Source organism: Vipera berus, assembly GCF_964194415.1.
Source record: "Vipera berus genome assembly, chromosome: Z".
NCBI lineage: Eukaryota > Metazoa > Chordata > Lepidosauria > Squamata > Viperidae > Vipera > Vipera berus.
Window position 1 is genome coordinate 19,530,265 of NC_138205.1, and position 16,878 is coordinate 19,547,142.

At 44.9% G+C, this 16,878-nt stretch overlaps 1 protein-coding gene across 1 annotated transcript in view; it reads left to right on the plus strand.

Annotated features, from left to right (window-relative positions):
• Positions 1-7,453: 7,453 nt before the first annotated feature.
• The window catches only part of LOC308678685 (uncharacterized protein), a gene marked incomplete at its 5' end in the record, with an annotated part of 35,623 nt that continues 26,198 nt past the window's right edge, over positions 7,454-16,878 (plus strand). The window contains one exon of the mRNA XM_081345922.1: positions 7,454-7,549. Coding sequence (XP_081202048.1) covers positions 7,454-7,549 — 96 coding nt within the window. The remainder of the gene's footprint in view (positions 7,550-16,878) is intronic.

Below are 16,878 nucleotides of genomic sequence, written 5' to 3' on the forward strand. Positions count from 1 at the left end.
TCACATTTAAAGCTGTTCTTCAAAGGCAGCCCTGTCTTGGCCACCCCGTAACTTCTGCACAGAAGGAAGCCATGGAGCAGCCATGGAGCAGCATCCTGTTGCTGCCGCCACAAGGCACATCACATCACAAGGCATGTCCTGCCACTACCGCCACCGCTGTGTGGGGTGTTGTGTTCTGACTGCCGCCGCCGCAAGGCGTGTCTTGTTGTTGTTGCTGCCGCCATGAGGCACATTGCACCGTCGCAAGGCGTGTTCCGCTGCTGTTATCACCGCCGCCGTGAGGTGCAGCGTGCTGCTATTGCTGTTGCCGTGAGGCACGTCCTGTTGCTGTTGCTGCCACTGCGAGGCACATCGCACCACTGCAAGGCGGGTCCTGCCGCTGTTACCGCCGCCGCTGTGAGGTGCGTCCTGCTGCCATGGCCACCATGAGGCATGTCCCGTTGCTGTTGTTGCCACCATGAGGTGCATCACACTGCTGCGAGGTGCATTCTGACATTGACGCCACCACTGCGGCGGAGGCAGCGGCGGCAGGATGCGCCTCACGGTGGCAGTGGCAACAGCAGCAGGACACGCCTTGCGGTGGTGGCGGCAATGGTGGTAGGACGTGCCTCGCGGAGGCAGTGGCTACCTCACAACAGGTGTCGCAATGACGGCAGCAACAGCCCTGCAGCACGGAAAAAATAAGACATCCCTTGAAAATAAGAGCCTATGCCTCTTTTGGAGGACAAAAAAAATACAGGTCTTATTTTTGGGGAAACATGGTATCCTCTAAACGTAGCACCTGAAGGCAGGAAAAGCAGCAATGGATGGAACCGAATCAAGGACAGAACCAATCTAGAACTAAGGAGAAATTTCCTGACAGAATAATGAATCAGCGGAATGACTTGCCTCCAGAAGTTGTGGGATTCTCCAACAATGGATGTTTTTAAGAAGAGAATGGACAACTCATTTGTCTGAAATAGTACAGGGTTTCCTACTTAAGCTAGACTAGAAGATCTCCAAGGTCCCTTTCAGTTCTGTTATTCTGTTAAATCCTAGCTGTTGATGGGTGAACCCAGCATAGATTTACCTGAAAACGCTTCTAGCTCATCTCCATGAAAGAAAGTCTGAAAGTCTGAAACCTAACCTGGATGTGAGAGGTCCTTGGTGCTCTCTGAGTTTGCTTGTTTTCTAGTCTAGCACTGATGATGTTATCCAGTTTGGGTAATGAAACGTCTGCAAGAAAACAAGCAAGCTCAGAGACCACAAAGGATCCTTCACGTCTACCGGTATATAAATTCAATAAAATTCAAATTCAAATACCCTTAGCTACAAAGAAGAGCCTTAGTGGAGCAGTGGGCTAATGCCTCCTTAAGTAACACCAGCTGCCTGCCATTAGTGCAGGTTCGAGTCCCACCAGGCTCAAGGTTGATTCAGCCTTCCATCCTTCCGAGGTAGGTAAAATGAGGACCTAGATTGTTGGGGGCAATAAGCTGACTTTGTAATAATGCTGCTTGGGGGGGGGGCGAAAGCCCTAATAAGCAGGCATATACATAGAATGAAGGCTATTGCTAAGCACATTGATTTGTGCTTCTTAGATTGTAAGCCGCGCTGAGTCTTCGGAGAAGGGTGGGATATAAATGGGATTTTAAAAAAATATTCTCCTTTATTAGTAACCTGGATGAGTTTACTCAGTAACAAACTCCAAAGTATTCAACCAGTTTGTTTCTAGGTGCATTGCAATCCTTCACATGCACACTAGGTTGCATAAAGTTAACTTATAAAAGGAGTTAGCATGGGAAACTAATCTTGCTTGGGCAACTCTGCTCTTCCAAAGCTTACGATGGTTATTTGCTAGCATGGGTCAAAAAATCAAAGAAAAAGATCTTGCTTTGAGATATCTTCCTAAGGGGAGAATCATGTCGGTGAAGAAAAACACTTGGAACATGCTGTATCTCACAAGAGTCACCCACACAGAGTTCTAACCAACGGGTCTCTTGCTGCCTGCAGCTCATTTCTCAAGAATCCACAAGAACGATCCATTCTATAATGGATTCCACATGGATTCCTCCATAGGAGGTGAGACTACCCCTCACAAAAGTCTTGCCAAGCAATTAACCCAAGGGTCTTCAAACTTGGCCCTTTTATGACTTGTGGAGCTGGCTGAGGAATTCTGAGAGTTGAAATCCACAAGTCATAAAAGGGCCAAGTTTGAAGACCCCTGAATTAACCTATTGAGACGAACTGTGAAGCAGGAAATCAATCAAATGTTCATGTACATATTGCAAAAGCAGAGTGGAAAAACCGCGGAATCTTTTGACGATATATTATTTAAGGGAGCGTGATTAAAAATACAACAGTAATGATTTGCATAACATTGGAATATTTAAAGCACTTTGCATTTCTTAGCAAAGGGAATCTTTTGAGGATGGTTATTTAAGGGAGCATGATTAAAGAATGCAACCAGTAATATTCTGCATAACTTTGAAATATTTAAAACACTTGGCATTCCTTAGCGAATCCTCATCCTTACAAATTTATGCAAATTAATTTACTTTTAATAGCGCACATGGAGAAAAGCGGAGAAACAAAAGCTTAATTAAAATTATGGCACAAACAAGAGCAGAGCCACTACAGGTAGTCCTCGACTTACAAGAGTTCATTTAGTGACTGACTGTTCAAAGTTACAATAGCACTGGAAAAAGTGCCTCAGGTCCGTTTTTCACACTTATGACGGCTGCAGCATCCCAGGGTCATCTGATCCCCTTTTGCAACCTTCTGACAAATGAAGTCGTCATTTGCCGACTAAAACCTGCCGGCGTCAACTCCCCTCCGCCCTGTGCGTGCCCACAGAGAGGGCCTCCTCAGGGTGCCTCCGGTCAGGGAATGTCGACTGGTGGCCCCCAGGGGGAGGGCCTTCTCTGTGGGTGCTCCGGCATTATGGAACCAACTGCCGGTTGAGCTCCGGATGGCATCGGACCTTCGATCCTTCCGTCGCGGGTTGAAGACCCACTTATTTGAATTAGCTGGTCTGGCCTGATGGGGGAATATGGGTTTTTTAATTGGTTTTTTATTATTCTATTATTGTTGTATTTTAATTGGGCATTGGTTTAATTTTCTTTTAATTTTTGTATAGCTATTTATATATGCCCTGTGAACCGCCCTGAGTCCCTTGGGAGAAGGGCGGTATAGAAATCAAATAAATGAAAATGAAATGAAATGAAGTCGATGGGGAAGCCAGATTCATTTTACAACTGGGTTACTAACTTTAACAACTGCAGTGATTCACTTAACAAATACGCCAAGGTCATAAAATTCACTTAACAAATGTTTCACTCAGCAACAGAAATTTTGAGCTCAATTAGAGTCGTAACTCGAGGACAACCTGTAATGCATTATCTCTGTTAGTCATTGTACTAGCAGCAGTTCTGAAACATTTTGGTCTCAGAACCCAATTCTTAAAAATGATTGAGGACCCCAAAGGCCCTTTGGGTTATCTCTATTGAAATTTACTGTGTTAGAACCTAAAACTTAGGAATTTTAAAATAGATGACTTTGTGGACCCTCTGAAAGGGGTCCAGAAACCGTTGTACATTTCTACGAACAGGTACCATTTCAAGTGACTTACAGTGCTCCACAATATCTGGTCCTACATTTTATAGATTTTAAATATTTGTGATCCAAGTTTCATCCTGACACTCTAATGCAGCATGCAAATAAGGCAAAGTGTTTAGGTGATAGAATTGCAGCTTTGCCAAACCAACATAGAATAATGGTCCCATCCCCACGTAAGCAATGGATTTCTAGAGGCAACAATATCAAAACTTAAATTGCGTGGGAAAATGCACACACTATAACCTGAGGTTGAAATTTAGGAAGTCCTTCCGAACACCACTGGAACGCATGGGGCCACTAAAAACAACATCCTTTTCTGTGCAAGCGCAGCATCTAATAGGGACATGCACTCTATACCCGTTAAATGGAAAATTACATATAATTTCAAATTATTAAGATAGCAGCAGAGCAGGAAAAGCTGCCTCTGAGTTTTCTTCCCATCTGTGGAAGCTAAAGGAAGAAGGTCAGTAGCTAAAATTCCTTTTTAATGTCCTGGAAATACTACTCAGGGATTGCAACAAAGGCACCTGTTTCCTGCTACTCCTAGAATCGGAGAACGTACATTGGCAGCCCGGCAGCCTCCCAATCCTTTCCAGATGTTTGGAATTCTATCAGCATTCCCCGAAGATCCCGCTTTTGCCCTTCCAGGGCTCAAATCTTGCAACCGAATTTGCCCCGACGAACTTGGCAACGCTCCTCAGCGCGTTGTACTTACTGTAGGTGAAACTTTCCGCCAGCCCGTTGTAACAAAGCTAGTTACAATCAGACGTTAACACGCAGCCCGGGAAGCTAAGGGCCAGCCAACTGCGGGAATGAGTTCAACAGGTCGAGTTCCCCGCCCAGAAACTTCCCCCAAACTCACAGCCAGAGGCCCCTGGAGCCTCCGCTTGCAAAAGACCCCCGTCCCCCCCCCCCGCGCTCCTCTCTCCCTTACTTCCAGCGGGGCTAGTCCTCTGCGAGGTGCGACGACCAAACCAGCAGCCCCGATTCTCGCGCTGGGTGTGCCGAAGTGAACCGAGGGCTGGGTGGGTTTTTTTTTCTTTGGAAGTCTTTTAAGCGTAGCTGGCTGGCGGTGCTTCTTTCTCAGCCGTTGGATCGCTTCGTTTATTCATCCGCTGGCATTTGAGCCCGGCAGCTGAGACAAAGGGGGTCGGGGGGCAGCTGGTCGCGGGGGCGAAGAAGCATACTTCGCATCAGTCACAGGGCTTCGTGTGTCCGCATAACCCCGGCCCCACCCAGAAAGAAAAAAAGATCTTGACGGATTTGAACAATGGGCCCTCTCCAACAACATGAAATTTAATGTGGAGAAAAGCCAGGTTTTACGCTTAGGCAGGACAAAACAAAAGGTTACAAGTACAGATGAGGTAGAAGGGACGTGGTGGCTCAGTGGGTTAGGACGCTGAGCTTGTTGATCAGAAGGTCGGCAGTTTGGCGGGTCGAATCCTGAGTGCCGCGTAGCAGAGTGAGTGCCTGTTACTCATCCCAGCTTCTGCCAACCTAGCAGTTCGAAAGCACATAAAAATGCAAGTAGAAAAATAGGGACCACTACGGTGGGAAGGTAACAGAGTGCTGTTACTTCTCCCAGCTTCTGCCAACCTAGCAGTTCGAAAGCACGTAAAAATGCAAGTAGAAAAAAAAATAGGGACCACTACGGTGGGAAGGTAACAGCGTTCCGGGCGCCTTTGGCGTCTAGTCATGCTGGCCACATGACCACGGAGACGTCCTCGGACAAGCGGACAATCTTTGGCTTTGAAACGGAGATGAGCACCGGCCCCTAGAGTCAAAAACGACTAGCACACGTGCGGGGGAACCTTTACCTTTACCTTTTACAGATGAGGTGAAACCTGGCTCAAAAACAGTAACTTGTGAGAGGGGCCTTGGAGTCCTAGTCTCTCACTTAAACCTGAGCTAGTGGTGGGCGGCGGCAGCAGCAAAAAAAAAAAAAAGCTAAAAGCAGGGCTTTTTTTGTCATATAACGCTCAGAACGGAGTTCCGGCACCTTTTTTTGGGATGGAACCTTGTAGAGTAGGCAAGGCGGGTTGTATGACATGTGTGAGTTCCGGCACCTTTTTCTTTTACAAAAAAAAGCACTGGCTAAGACCATCCTTGGTTGTATAAACAGAGGCACAGAATCAAAATCCCGCGAAGTATTAGTACCGCTTCATAAAGCCTTAGTGAGGCAAACACCTGGAATACTGCATCCAGTTTTGGTCACCACGTTACAGAAAAGATGTTGAGACTTTGGGGGGGAAAAATGCAAAGGAGAGCAACTAAAGGCCTAAAACACATGAACGGTTGAAGGATTGGGGTTTGGCTGGTCTAGAGAAAAGAACGCCTAGGGGAGACATGTAGTATTCCAGTATTTGAAGGGATGCCACAAAGAAGGGGGGCGGGTTCAACTTATTTTCCAAAGCACCAGAGGGCAGAACAAGAAACGATGGAAACTAATCAAGGAGAGAAGCAACCTGGAATTAAGGGGAGGTAACAGTGAGGACAATTAACCAGCGGAACAGCTCACCATCAAAAGTTGTGGGTGCTTCATCACTGGAGGTTTTTAAGAAGAGACTGGACAGTCACTTTTCTGAAGTGGTATAGGTTCTCCTGCTTGAGCAGGGGGTTGGACTAGAAGACCTTTAAGCTTCTAGAACAGACATGTCAAACACAAGGCCCGGGGGCCAGATCCGGCCCGCGAAGTGGTTTCATGCGGCCCGCGAAGCCATCCTGGAAACAGTGAGGGAACGGCCCCCACTTCCTTGGCCCTGGCCCAGAGACCCTCCTCCTGCCAGAGACCCTCAGATCTGTCCCACTCCTGCCCGGGCCCACATAGGCACCCTTGATGCGAACGATGTAGAGCTGGCCATGCCCACCCAGTAGGCCATACGCACTCTAGCCACACCCACCCAGTAGGCCACGCCCACCCAGGCCATACCCACCCGGCCCCCTGAGGGCAACCGCAATGCTGATGCGGCCCTCAATGAAATTGAGTTTGACACCCCTGTTCTAGAAGCTTCTTGGATGAGGCGCTAAATGTCTTCAAAGAAAAACAAGAAAGTCCAGCTGCCTCTTGAAAAAGCACCTTTGAGACAATCACAGCCTGGATAACAATCTCAACAGACATCTTAGATGGGACAACTAACAACTCAAGCTAAAGTAACCTACATTTTTTCTTCTTCTTTTGTTCCTTTACCAGCTTTGCTTCCTCCAACGCAGCTTACAGCAGCCCAGTAGGGGGAAAAAACCTCACATTCTTTAGTCCTCGGCTTACAATAGTTCATTTAGGGACCGTTCAAAGTTACAACTGAAAAAAGTGACTGAGGTCCGTTTTTCACACAACCGTTGCAGCATCCCTGTGGTCACATGATCAAAATTCAGATGCTTGGCAATTGGGTCGTATTTATGACAGTCGCAGTGTCCTGGGGTCACGTGATCAGCTTTTATGACCTTCTGGCAAGCGAAGTCAATGGGGAATCCAGATTCACTTAGCAACCGTGGTACTAACTTATCCATCGCAATGACTCAGTTAACAACAATGGCAAGAACAGTCATAAAATGGGGCAGGATTCACTTAACGAATGTTTCGCTTAGCAGCAATAATTTTTGTACCCAGTAGTGGTCGTAAGTCGAGGACTACCTGCACTAACCTCTCCTGGCTGGTAGTGATGTGCAGTGAAAAAACACAGGAGCTCAGCAACCCTTTAAAATCACAGAACTGGCAATCGGGCGCCGAAGAGTTTGGGAACGCGGGGCCAGGCTGTAAACTAAGCCACAGCCAAGCAGGTGCTGACTTTGGAAACTCTGCCCAGGTGGATAGAATGTAATTACCCAGGATTAACTAACCATGGTTCACTCAGATAGGGCTATGGGGTCTGGATTGCAGAAATTTGGGGAGCCGATAGAGGGCAGCTCACAGACATACACGGACTCTCCTGCCGTCTATTTGTCCTCCGGAGTGAAGGTAACAGAATAAACTGATTTTTTATTTTATTTTTGTAGCATCGCAGGACACCCACCCCCCCACACACAAACACACACACACACACACACACACACACACACAGAGGCTAGGCAGTATCATGCAGCACGCTAGGTTAAAACTGTCGGAATACGCATAGTCGTTATTGTTAAGCTTCAGTATGAGATCAACGTTGTTGCTAACTGGAGGGGCTTTGTGTCTGTTTTAAATCCCGGAGGCCGCTTTCAATAGTCTAATCTAGGTATGAAGCTCTTGGGAATAAACAATCTCTCCTAATAGGAAGAATGAACAGGCGTTGAATAAACGCATTTTAAATAAATGAAGTCATGTTAGCTGCTCTCCACCCCTTAGGTTACTTTCTGGCCATTTGAAATCTCCTCCGGGCTTGGATTCCTATGCTTTGGCCCTAAGGTTAAGCCTCATTAAGGGTGTTGGTCCCAGCAGGGCTCCACGTCCTATCCCAATCTCCACCCACTGAGGCAGGAAGAGGCCTCTGGCAGTGCAAATAAGGACTTTAACCATATCTCCAATGCTTCCCATAGCCCTGTGGTGCAAGCCACAGTGACATCACGTGCTTCACTGTGTGTCATTTGAGTGATGGTGTCACTGCCCCGCCCCCCCGTACAGGTAGTCCTCGACTTACAATGGTTCATTTAGTGACCAAAGTTACAGCAGCACTGAAAAAAGGGACTTGTGACCATTTTTCATACTTAGCGACAGTTGCGGCATCCCATAGTCACGTGATCAAAATTCGGATGCTTGGCAACTGACTCCTCGCAGAAACAGACGTGTTACTAACTTAACTTCAGTGATTCACTTAACAACTGTGACAAGACAGGTTGTAAAATGGGGCAAAACTCAATTTAACAAAGGTCTCACGTAGCGACAGAAATTTTGGGACTCAGTTGTGGTCTTAAGTCGAGGATTACCTGTGTATCTATGGGCCTTTCCTTTCTGGAATGCACTTATCAACTAACAGGGACTTATCTTTGTAGGGGCCCCCTGAGCTACAATTTAGCCAACTACATTTTAGTATTTTGCACACCCGGCCTGTGGTTCATTTGCAATTCTGGGCATAACATGAACCCTACATGTTGGACTAATGCAGTAAGCTATGATTCAGTTAATCGTGGCTGATCAGCATGCTGCAGAGCCACTGCTACCACTAGGCAAGAAGATAAAGTTGCTCTTGAACTCAAAGCATTATCTCTCTAAGCAGACAACATTTACAGAGGAGCAAGAATACTACCGGTAGGTTCCGAGGGCAAAATCTGAGCCACTTTTTCCAAACATCTGTCAAACTCAAGCTGGTGACCACAGTGAACAATCATCTGCAATGCACATAAAAAGCAGTAGATTTTCCATACTATGGCCCCTTAACATTTTTTATCCCTTCATCTGCGGATATCCGTTCTTCAAACCTCTCTCACACAGCATCCCAAATGCTGTGCCTGATGCCCACTTTTCTCCTTGTCCCTCCATCCCGTTGCAGGAAAATGCCACTTTTGTTTGCAATCTTGCACGGTTTGCTTGCAAAGAGTGTTTGGAATGCAACTGCTGCCTCTAGTAGGGTCACCCACCCCCCACCTGGGAACTTGCGAATAAAAAGGGCAATATTAAGATGAAAGGGATGAATCATTGATCTTACCTGGCTTCTGGGTGGTGGCCCAATCTTTAGGTAGATTGAGGGAAGAAAGTTGGACCACCCTCCTTGGAAACTTACTGGTCCCAGGAAATTTTCTGTCTTCCTTGCTTTCCACAGCTGTAGCTCTTGGGCATCAGTACTGGGGGGACTATACCCCGCTTTTATTTGTGCCAGTCACCTCTCTCAGCACTCCTTCTGGCTGCTCCCCACTTCTGTTACCACTCTCTTTCTCTAGTCCCACTCTAGTCCTCTTATCTAGCCTTCTCTTCTCCACCTACCCATTTCCCTCCAATCCCCCCCCTCTTTTGCCTCTAGGAGGTTGTTCAGCTTCCTAGCTCTTAAGGCATTGCAGTCTTCAATCCCCTGTGATTAATCTTCCTAATCATGGTTTTCTCTCCCTCAGTTCTTCTGGCTTTTCCTCTGCAGCTTTAGAGGTTGAGAGGAGAGAAAGAGTAAAGGAAAGCTATTGAATTTCAGTCCTGAGGATCTATCACTCCACCTTCCTGGGGGCTTGGCTTGGGGGAGGGTAAGCCATACACAAAGTGGGAGGAAGTCTCATAGAAGAGGTGATGAGCGCCAGAATTCCTGACCTTAACTCTGGGAAAGGAGTGGTCTCAAAGCTTTAGAAAAACAGAGATCTAGGAAGTTGACAGAGACATTTTTGACTGGTGAGCTGGAATGGGTTTGATGTCTCCTTGAGGTTGGGAGAAGAAGCCACAGCCTCTGGCACCACCTGGTGGCTAAACCCTTCTAAAAAAAATGGGCCATTGTTGCAGCAAAAAAAGTCCATCTGCTTCTTAAATATTTTTGATTCTTCGCCCATCCATGTATCTGGCTGGGCTAGTAGAGTTATCTTAGATTGTTTTGTTGTTGTTTTTTGTATTAGGGGCGAGGTAGCAAAACAAAATAGCCGGAGCACTGAGAGAGATTTGAATTTCCTTTCCTGAATCAAACTTCACCCCTGCTGAAAAATAAGCTCAGTTTCATTTATTAGAACCAGGAGCGAGTTGAATTTTTTGCAAGACGGTGATACATTTCTGTACAAATGCAGAGACTTTCAACTGATCTTAACACAAAATACCCAAAACTTCCCCAAAGCAGCAGAAGTTAATTATGGCCAGATCGATATTCCTCCAAGAGATGAAAAAAAGCAAACATGCTGTTTATGGAAAGTTCAAAGTAGTCTTTTTTGATCTGCTGGGCTCCAGATGTGTTAAGATTATAGCTTCCAATTATTTCTGTGAATCATAGCCCTAATATGAAAGACAATGACTCTGAGCAAATGTGAGCAAGAGCCCATATTAGGGAAGACACTGCAGTGATAACAATGGCAAAATGTAGTTATTTTTCCATTGTTGTTCCATTTGGAGATAGTCATCCAGTCACTTATCTTTCCTGAGGAAGGCTGAGGCACAACATCATCTACAGCAGGGCTTTTCAACCTTTTCACCCATTGTACCACTTTTAGGATATGGCAACATCCGAGGACCACCAGTTGCCTAGCAAGGTGTCAAAAACTTGATGATACCCCCCCCCAAAAAAGGGAAAAAGTGATGTACAGGTAGTCCTCGACTTACAACAGTTTGCTTAGTGACCATTCGAAGTTACAATGGCACTTAAAAAAGTGCCCCCCCAAGCCACAGGCGAGCAAGACACCTGCCTGCCCACCAGGCGGCGCTCTTCCTCCTGTCCGAGGTTTTCATTGTTGTGAGCATTTCTGTTGAAGATTGGCAGCGGGGGTGGGGTGGGGTGGGTGTTTGGTTTTTATTTCCCCCCCCCATGTCTGCTGGGTGGTTGCAGCAGGTTTTGGTCACTTCACATGACCCTGGGACACTGTGACCGTCATAAATATGAATCAGTTGCCAAGCATCTGAATGTAAATCACAAAACCCTGGAGATGCTGAAACATTCCAGCTGATCGGCGCTTCTTCTGGGCTCAGCAAAAGCGCCAGGATCAGTGCTGAGCTCCAGCTGGAGCCTGGTGCTGATCCTGGCGCTTCCGCTGAGCCCCGACAGCCCTGCAGCTCCAGCCATCTCTCGCTCAGGCTTGTGCGGTGCTGCCACCGGTTCAGCTCCTTCCCCTCCCCCGCTACCACTTTTCTAGGATGGTCACGTACCACCTGCCAGGTGCCAATGTACCACAGGTGGTACCCGTACCACTGGTTGAAAAGTCCTGATCTACAGGGCTACTATGAAGAATATTCCAAATACTTGATGGATAAGGTCACTCTGATCTCCTTGGAATTGGACTCTGACTGGGCAAGTCCTAAAATCTGATCTCGTATTTGAGATCCATGCCCTCCTAGTTAGTGAAGTCTACCTGGGAGATGATCTGTGGTTCTGTCCTCGTGGTGGTGTCATCATCCTTAAGGGAAGAGATAGTTTTGCCTGCCTTGAAGTGGCAGTAGTACAGTTTCTTCGAGAAGCCATTGCTGGACTCAATAGTTCAGAAAATTTTTTTGTCCAGTTTCTAACTTCATTTTTAAGAGAAGATTTTTGATTAGGTTATTGGGCTATGGATTCAGAGGGTCCTGGAGGAAATGGATATCAAGACCTTTTTCAGTCATAGTTCAGATTGGAAGATAGCATTGAGACAACATTGTTTGCACTTGTTGATGACCCCTGGTGCAGCCTGGATGGAGGTCATACAAATGCCCTGGTCTTCCTTGATTTCTCAGCAGCTTTTGATAGCATCTATCATGGTAGCCCTCTGAATGGTGTACTTGGATTAGGAATAGGGAGCATAGTGGTGTGGTCATCCTGCTTTTCTATGGTTGATTCCACTCAATGTTGGTGGGGAGGCAAAGGGGAAAGATTGAGCCTGAAGCCTCTAAAGCAAGGCCACCCTTCGGCTTGAATTCTGGGAGTTGAAGTCCACAGATCATAAAGGAGCCATAGCTGCCCACCCCTGCAATAAGCCATGCAAGAAGTCCCAAGGCTTGCAGAAGGGATCAGGCACAATGAACTAGCCAGTTTCTCAGGACCTGCCAACGCTCCTTGACCACATTCCCCTAAATTAGCACAAAGAAGACTGTATAGAGAAATATGCTGCTGGTCACACTTCCTGTATGCATTCTAGCTCACGTGGAATCTCGTCTCCTCCATCAGCCAACATCGTGTGATAACTAAGCACGTGCAGAGTTGTTTGGCTGAAGTTTCTTTGAATGTTTCTTTCTTTCGGGCGGTTTCTGCAAATGTCACCTTTCCAGTTCGATTCTTATCTCTTCCTAGCATACTTTTTAATTATAGAAGTAGCGTTTCTCTGTCTGAATTTCAGAAAGTGACAGCGTAATGGATGGCTTAGTTCCGTATCCTGACATTTATCAGACTTGACTTTAGAACCCACACATTTTGTCCTTGATGTGAGTCTTTTATAATTCAACACAATTTATAGGGGGGGGTCTTTGCTGCGATCACACTTTGTACTAAACCATGATTTATTTAACCATAGTTTTCTGAAGACATTTTAGATTTAGGGGAGCAAACTTTGGGGAGCAATGCAGGACTATTCCCAAAAGTTGGTGAAAGGATACTGATGGACCAGAGACAGAGATTTATTCAACTTGCTTAACTTATTCAACTTACTGAATTGAGTATTATTCAAGTACACAAACATCTCAAAATTCAGCTGCCAGCCTGACCATTGCAAAGCATTCTGAGAGTTGAAATCTCACAAGGAGGGTTGTCAGTCTAGAAAAGTCTGGTCTAATTCCCAGCCTCGATGAATCATGATCTACGGCAGTGTTTCTCATCTTAGCAAATTTAAGATGCATGGACTTCAACTCCCAGAATTCCCCAGCCAGCAGGCTGACTGGGAATTCTGGGAGTTGAAATCCATGCATCTTAAAGTGGCTGAGGTTGAGAAACACTGATGCCCAGGTGTGCCCAGGTTAGAAAGGTAAAGATCCCCACAGAAAAGGAAATTAGAATGCATATCCACTTCCAGAATAGTCCAGGTAATTGGTGAAAGTCAACATCTTTACCAACAACTCATATCTTTGTGATCTCTGACAATACAATCCTGTGCATCTCTTCACAGAATTATTGTTCTGCTGAGTTCAGTCTCTCTTGCTTCAAGCTAAGCACATACAGCGTTACAGATTGAGTTCTGCTGTTGAAAGAATACATCAAGTTCTACTTCTGATCTGCTAATCCTTTGTTATCCTCATAATCTTGTTTTTTTAAACTCTATCCCATTCTGGTATCTCATTTCAGCCTCATTTTTAGCCTACTGTATCACCAAGCAGCAGGACACTTCAACTGATGGTCTTTCTTCCACCTGCTTCACACAGTTGTGCATAGATTTTCCCATATTCTCTCCTCAATTTGTTCTCATATGTAAAGACATAGCTATAAATTGGTACCAGATTTAGGAAAATATTTTTATTTCATACAATTCAATTTAGGCACTGCCTGATTCCAAATCAGCTCTGGGTGGCTCACAATATACAGGTAGTCCTAGACTTACAACAGTTTATTTAGTGACCATTCAAAGTTACAACTGCACTGTTTTTCACACTTATGACCATTGCAGCATCCCCGTAGTCTTATGATTAAAATTCAGATGATTGGCAACTGACTCATATTTATGACGGTTGCAGTGTCCCGGGGACATGTGATTACCTTTTGCGACCTTCTGACAAGCAAAGTCAATGGGGAAGCCAGATTCACCTAACAGCTGTATTACTAAGTTAACAACTGCAATGATTCACTTAACAAGTGTGGCAAGGAAGGTTGTAAAATGGGGCAAAATTCAATTAACAACTTTCTCGCTAAGCAACAGAAATTTTGGGCTCAATTGTGGTGGTAAGTGAAGGACTATCTGTAATAAACCATAAAAAGTGCCAGCTTAGACCCACAACAGTAAACAACGTCTAATTAAGGAACCAACAATAACACTCCCATCAACACTAACAGGGCAAGCCACTAGTATATAAACAGAGAGCAAACTGCATTTCCTTCTAGCCCTGATGGTGTTATCTCATTGGGCACCGAAAGGTCTGCAGGAAAACAATCGATGCCAGAGAATACCAAGGACACCGAGTTACAAAAATGATCTTCTATTGGTACCATAAAAATGACAAAAGATAATAGGATAGGATCAAGTTACTCCCAAAAAAAGACCCCACATCTGAAAGGAGGCTTTATCCATGTCAACCCCAAGAGAGGGTTGGACAACAAGCAGGGAGAACAGGCAGGCTTCACACAATGCCAGCAGCATGGAAGCCACGTGGATTTTAGGGAAGATCTCATTCCAAAGGGCAGCACCATGAGAGAAAGCACGATCCTATGTATCCCAATAAATAGGTAAAGGTAAAGGTTCCCCCGCACATGCGTGCTAGTCGTTTCCAACTTTAGGGGCCAGTGCTCATCTCCGTTTCAAAGCCGAAGAGCCAGCGCTTGTCCGAGGACGTCTCCGTGGTCATGTGGCCGGCATGACTAGACGCCAAAGGCGCACGGAACGCTGTTACCTTCCCACCGTAGTGGTCCCTATTTTTCTACTTGCATTTTTACGTGCTTTCGAACTGCTAGGTTGGCAGAAGCTGGGACGAGTAACAGGCGCTCACTCTGTTACACGGCACTCGGGATTCGACCCACCAAACTGCCGACCTTCTGATCGACAAGCTCAGCGTCCTAACCCACTGAGCCACCATGTCCCTATATCCCAATAAATAGGGATATCAGCCAGACAGAAACCTTGAGAAGTAAATGGTCCCTCAAATAACCTGGCTGTATGCCATTTAGGGCTTTATAGGTGACTAGACAGCCCACCATCCCTTGGGTTATGGTTTCAGAGATATTCCCTTATCAGATTCCTTAATGCCTTCAGCAATGACAGAGCTTCTAATGTACCAGAATGGTTCTTAAAAATTCAGGGAGATAATCAGCGAGGTATCTGTGTTGAACAGAGCCAACATTGATCTGTAGAACACAGTCCAACATCAGGAGCTGACTATAGGAAATGTTCTATGACATTTTGTATTAAGTCATACAATGCTTTATGATAATTTTTATGTCATAAAAAGCTTCATAACATTTGTCAAATTTCAGTTCTACAAGAGTCAGAGGCCCCTGATTTTGGACACATTCTGTAAGTTAGCCCATTTGAGATACCTGACCTCAAAATGTTTTTGTCCCATAATGTACCATTTTGTCCAATTAAAGGTTACAGACATGAGAGTTTTAGTAGTATATAGATCACCAGCATCTTAAAAGCACCTAGAAACAAACAGGCAACCAGTGCACCTTGGGAATCAGAGGCTCATGTGGACATACACATCGTGCACGTGCCCCTTTATTCTGGACCTGTTGAAGCTATTCTCCAAAGCACCTGAGGGCAGGACAAGAAGCAAGGGATGGAAACTAATCAAGGAGAGAAGCAACCTGGAACTAAGGAGAAACTTCCTGACAGTTAGAACAATTAATCAGTGGAACAACCTGCCTCCAGAAGTTGTGAATGCTCCAACACTGGAAGGTTTTAAGAAGAGACTGAACACCATTTGTCTGAAATAGTATAGGATTTCCTGCCTGAGTAGGGGGTTGGACTAGAAGACCTCCAAGGTCCCTTTCAACATCATCATCATCATCATCATCATCATCATCATCATCGTCGTCATTATTATTATTATTATTATTATTATTATTATTATTATTATTATTATTATTATTATTTGTTATTCTGAGGGTTTTTTTCAAGAGCAGCCCCATGTAAAGCATATTGCTTTAATTAAGCTTTGAAATTACTAGGTTATGAGATCGGAAAGGCCTCCCCATCCAGTAAGGTACACACCCCTTTGTATAGGTGTATGCCTAGTTAAAGTATCCTCACTGATTTCAATGGGACAAATGAATTGGTTAAATTGCCAATTCAGCTAGTTCACAAAATGAAAACAGATTGGAGAGAATAAAGAAAAGAGAAAATGAAACTAGAAAGTGACGTATTTCTTCCTGATCTAAATGCTAAATGCTAGCAAAAGTATCCATACGTAATTAATTCTCTCTGTTCTGTCTTCATCAGATCACACCCAGAATATTATTTTCAGGTCTGGACTCTGCATTTTAGGACGAACACAGAGAAATTACAGTAAGAAATATTTAAGGAAAAACTTACGAGGAAAGGTTGGAGGCATTGAGTACATTTAACCTGGAGAAGGAAAGACTGCAGGGCATAAACGTCTTCACAAACCACGAGGATTCTAAAATTGACACATGTGGCATGAGATAATTGTGCAAATGATGCAAATTAGATACTTTTGCATCATTTCATGTCATGACCTGATGTGAGTACATTATTCATGTTATTTGAATGACTGTGTCGCACTGCATGTTGTGGCATGCTCTTAGTATAGAAAATGCCTTTAGTATTTTAAAAATCCTAAAAGACATTAACAGACATCAGAACTTTGGTGTTTACTATTTAAAGGACTGCAGCTGAAGGAGCAATTGAGGGTCAGAGGTGGTTAAAAAAAGCAAAGAATATTAATAAGAATAATTGGTGGGGGGAAGACTTAATTATTTCCTGAGCTTTAATTGCTTACTAGGAATGCCAAGTATTTACAGCTCATAATCTTAGGTTCACAAGGATGAAGGAATCTAGGAATATGGTAATCACATTTGTTCATCCAATCATGACAGACAAAAAAAATTTAGAAGATAAACAAGCAAG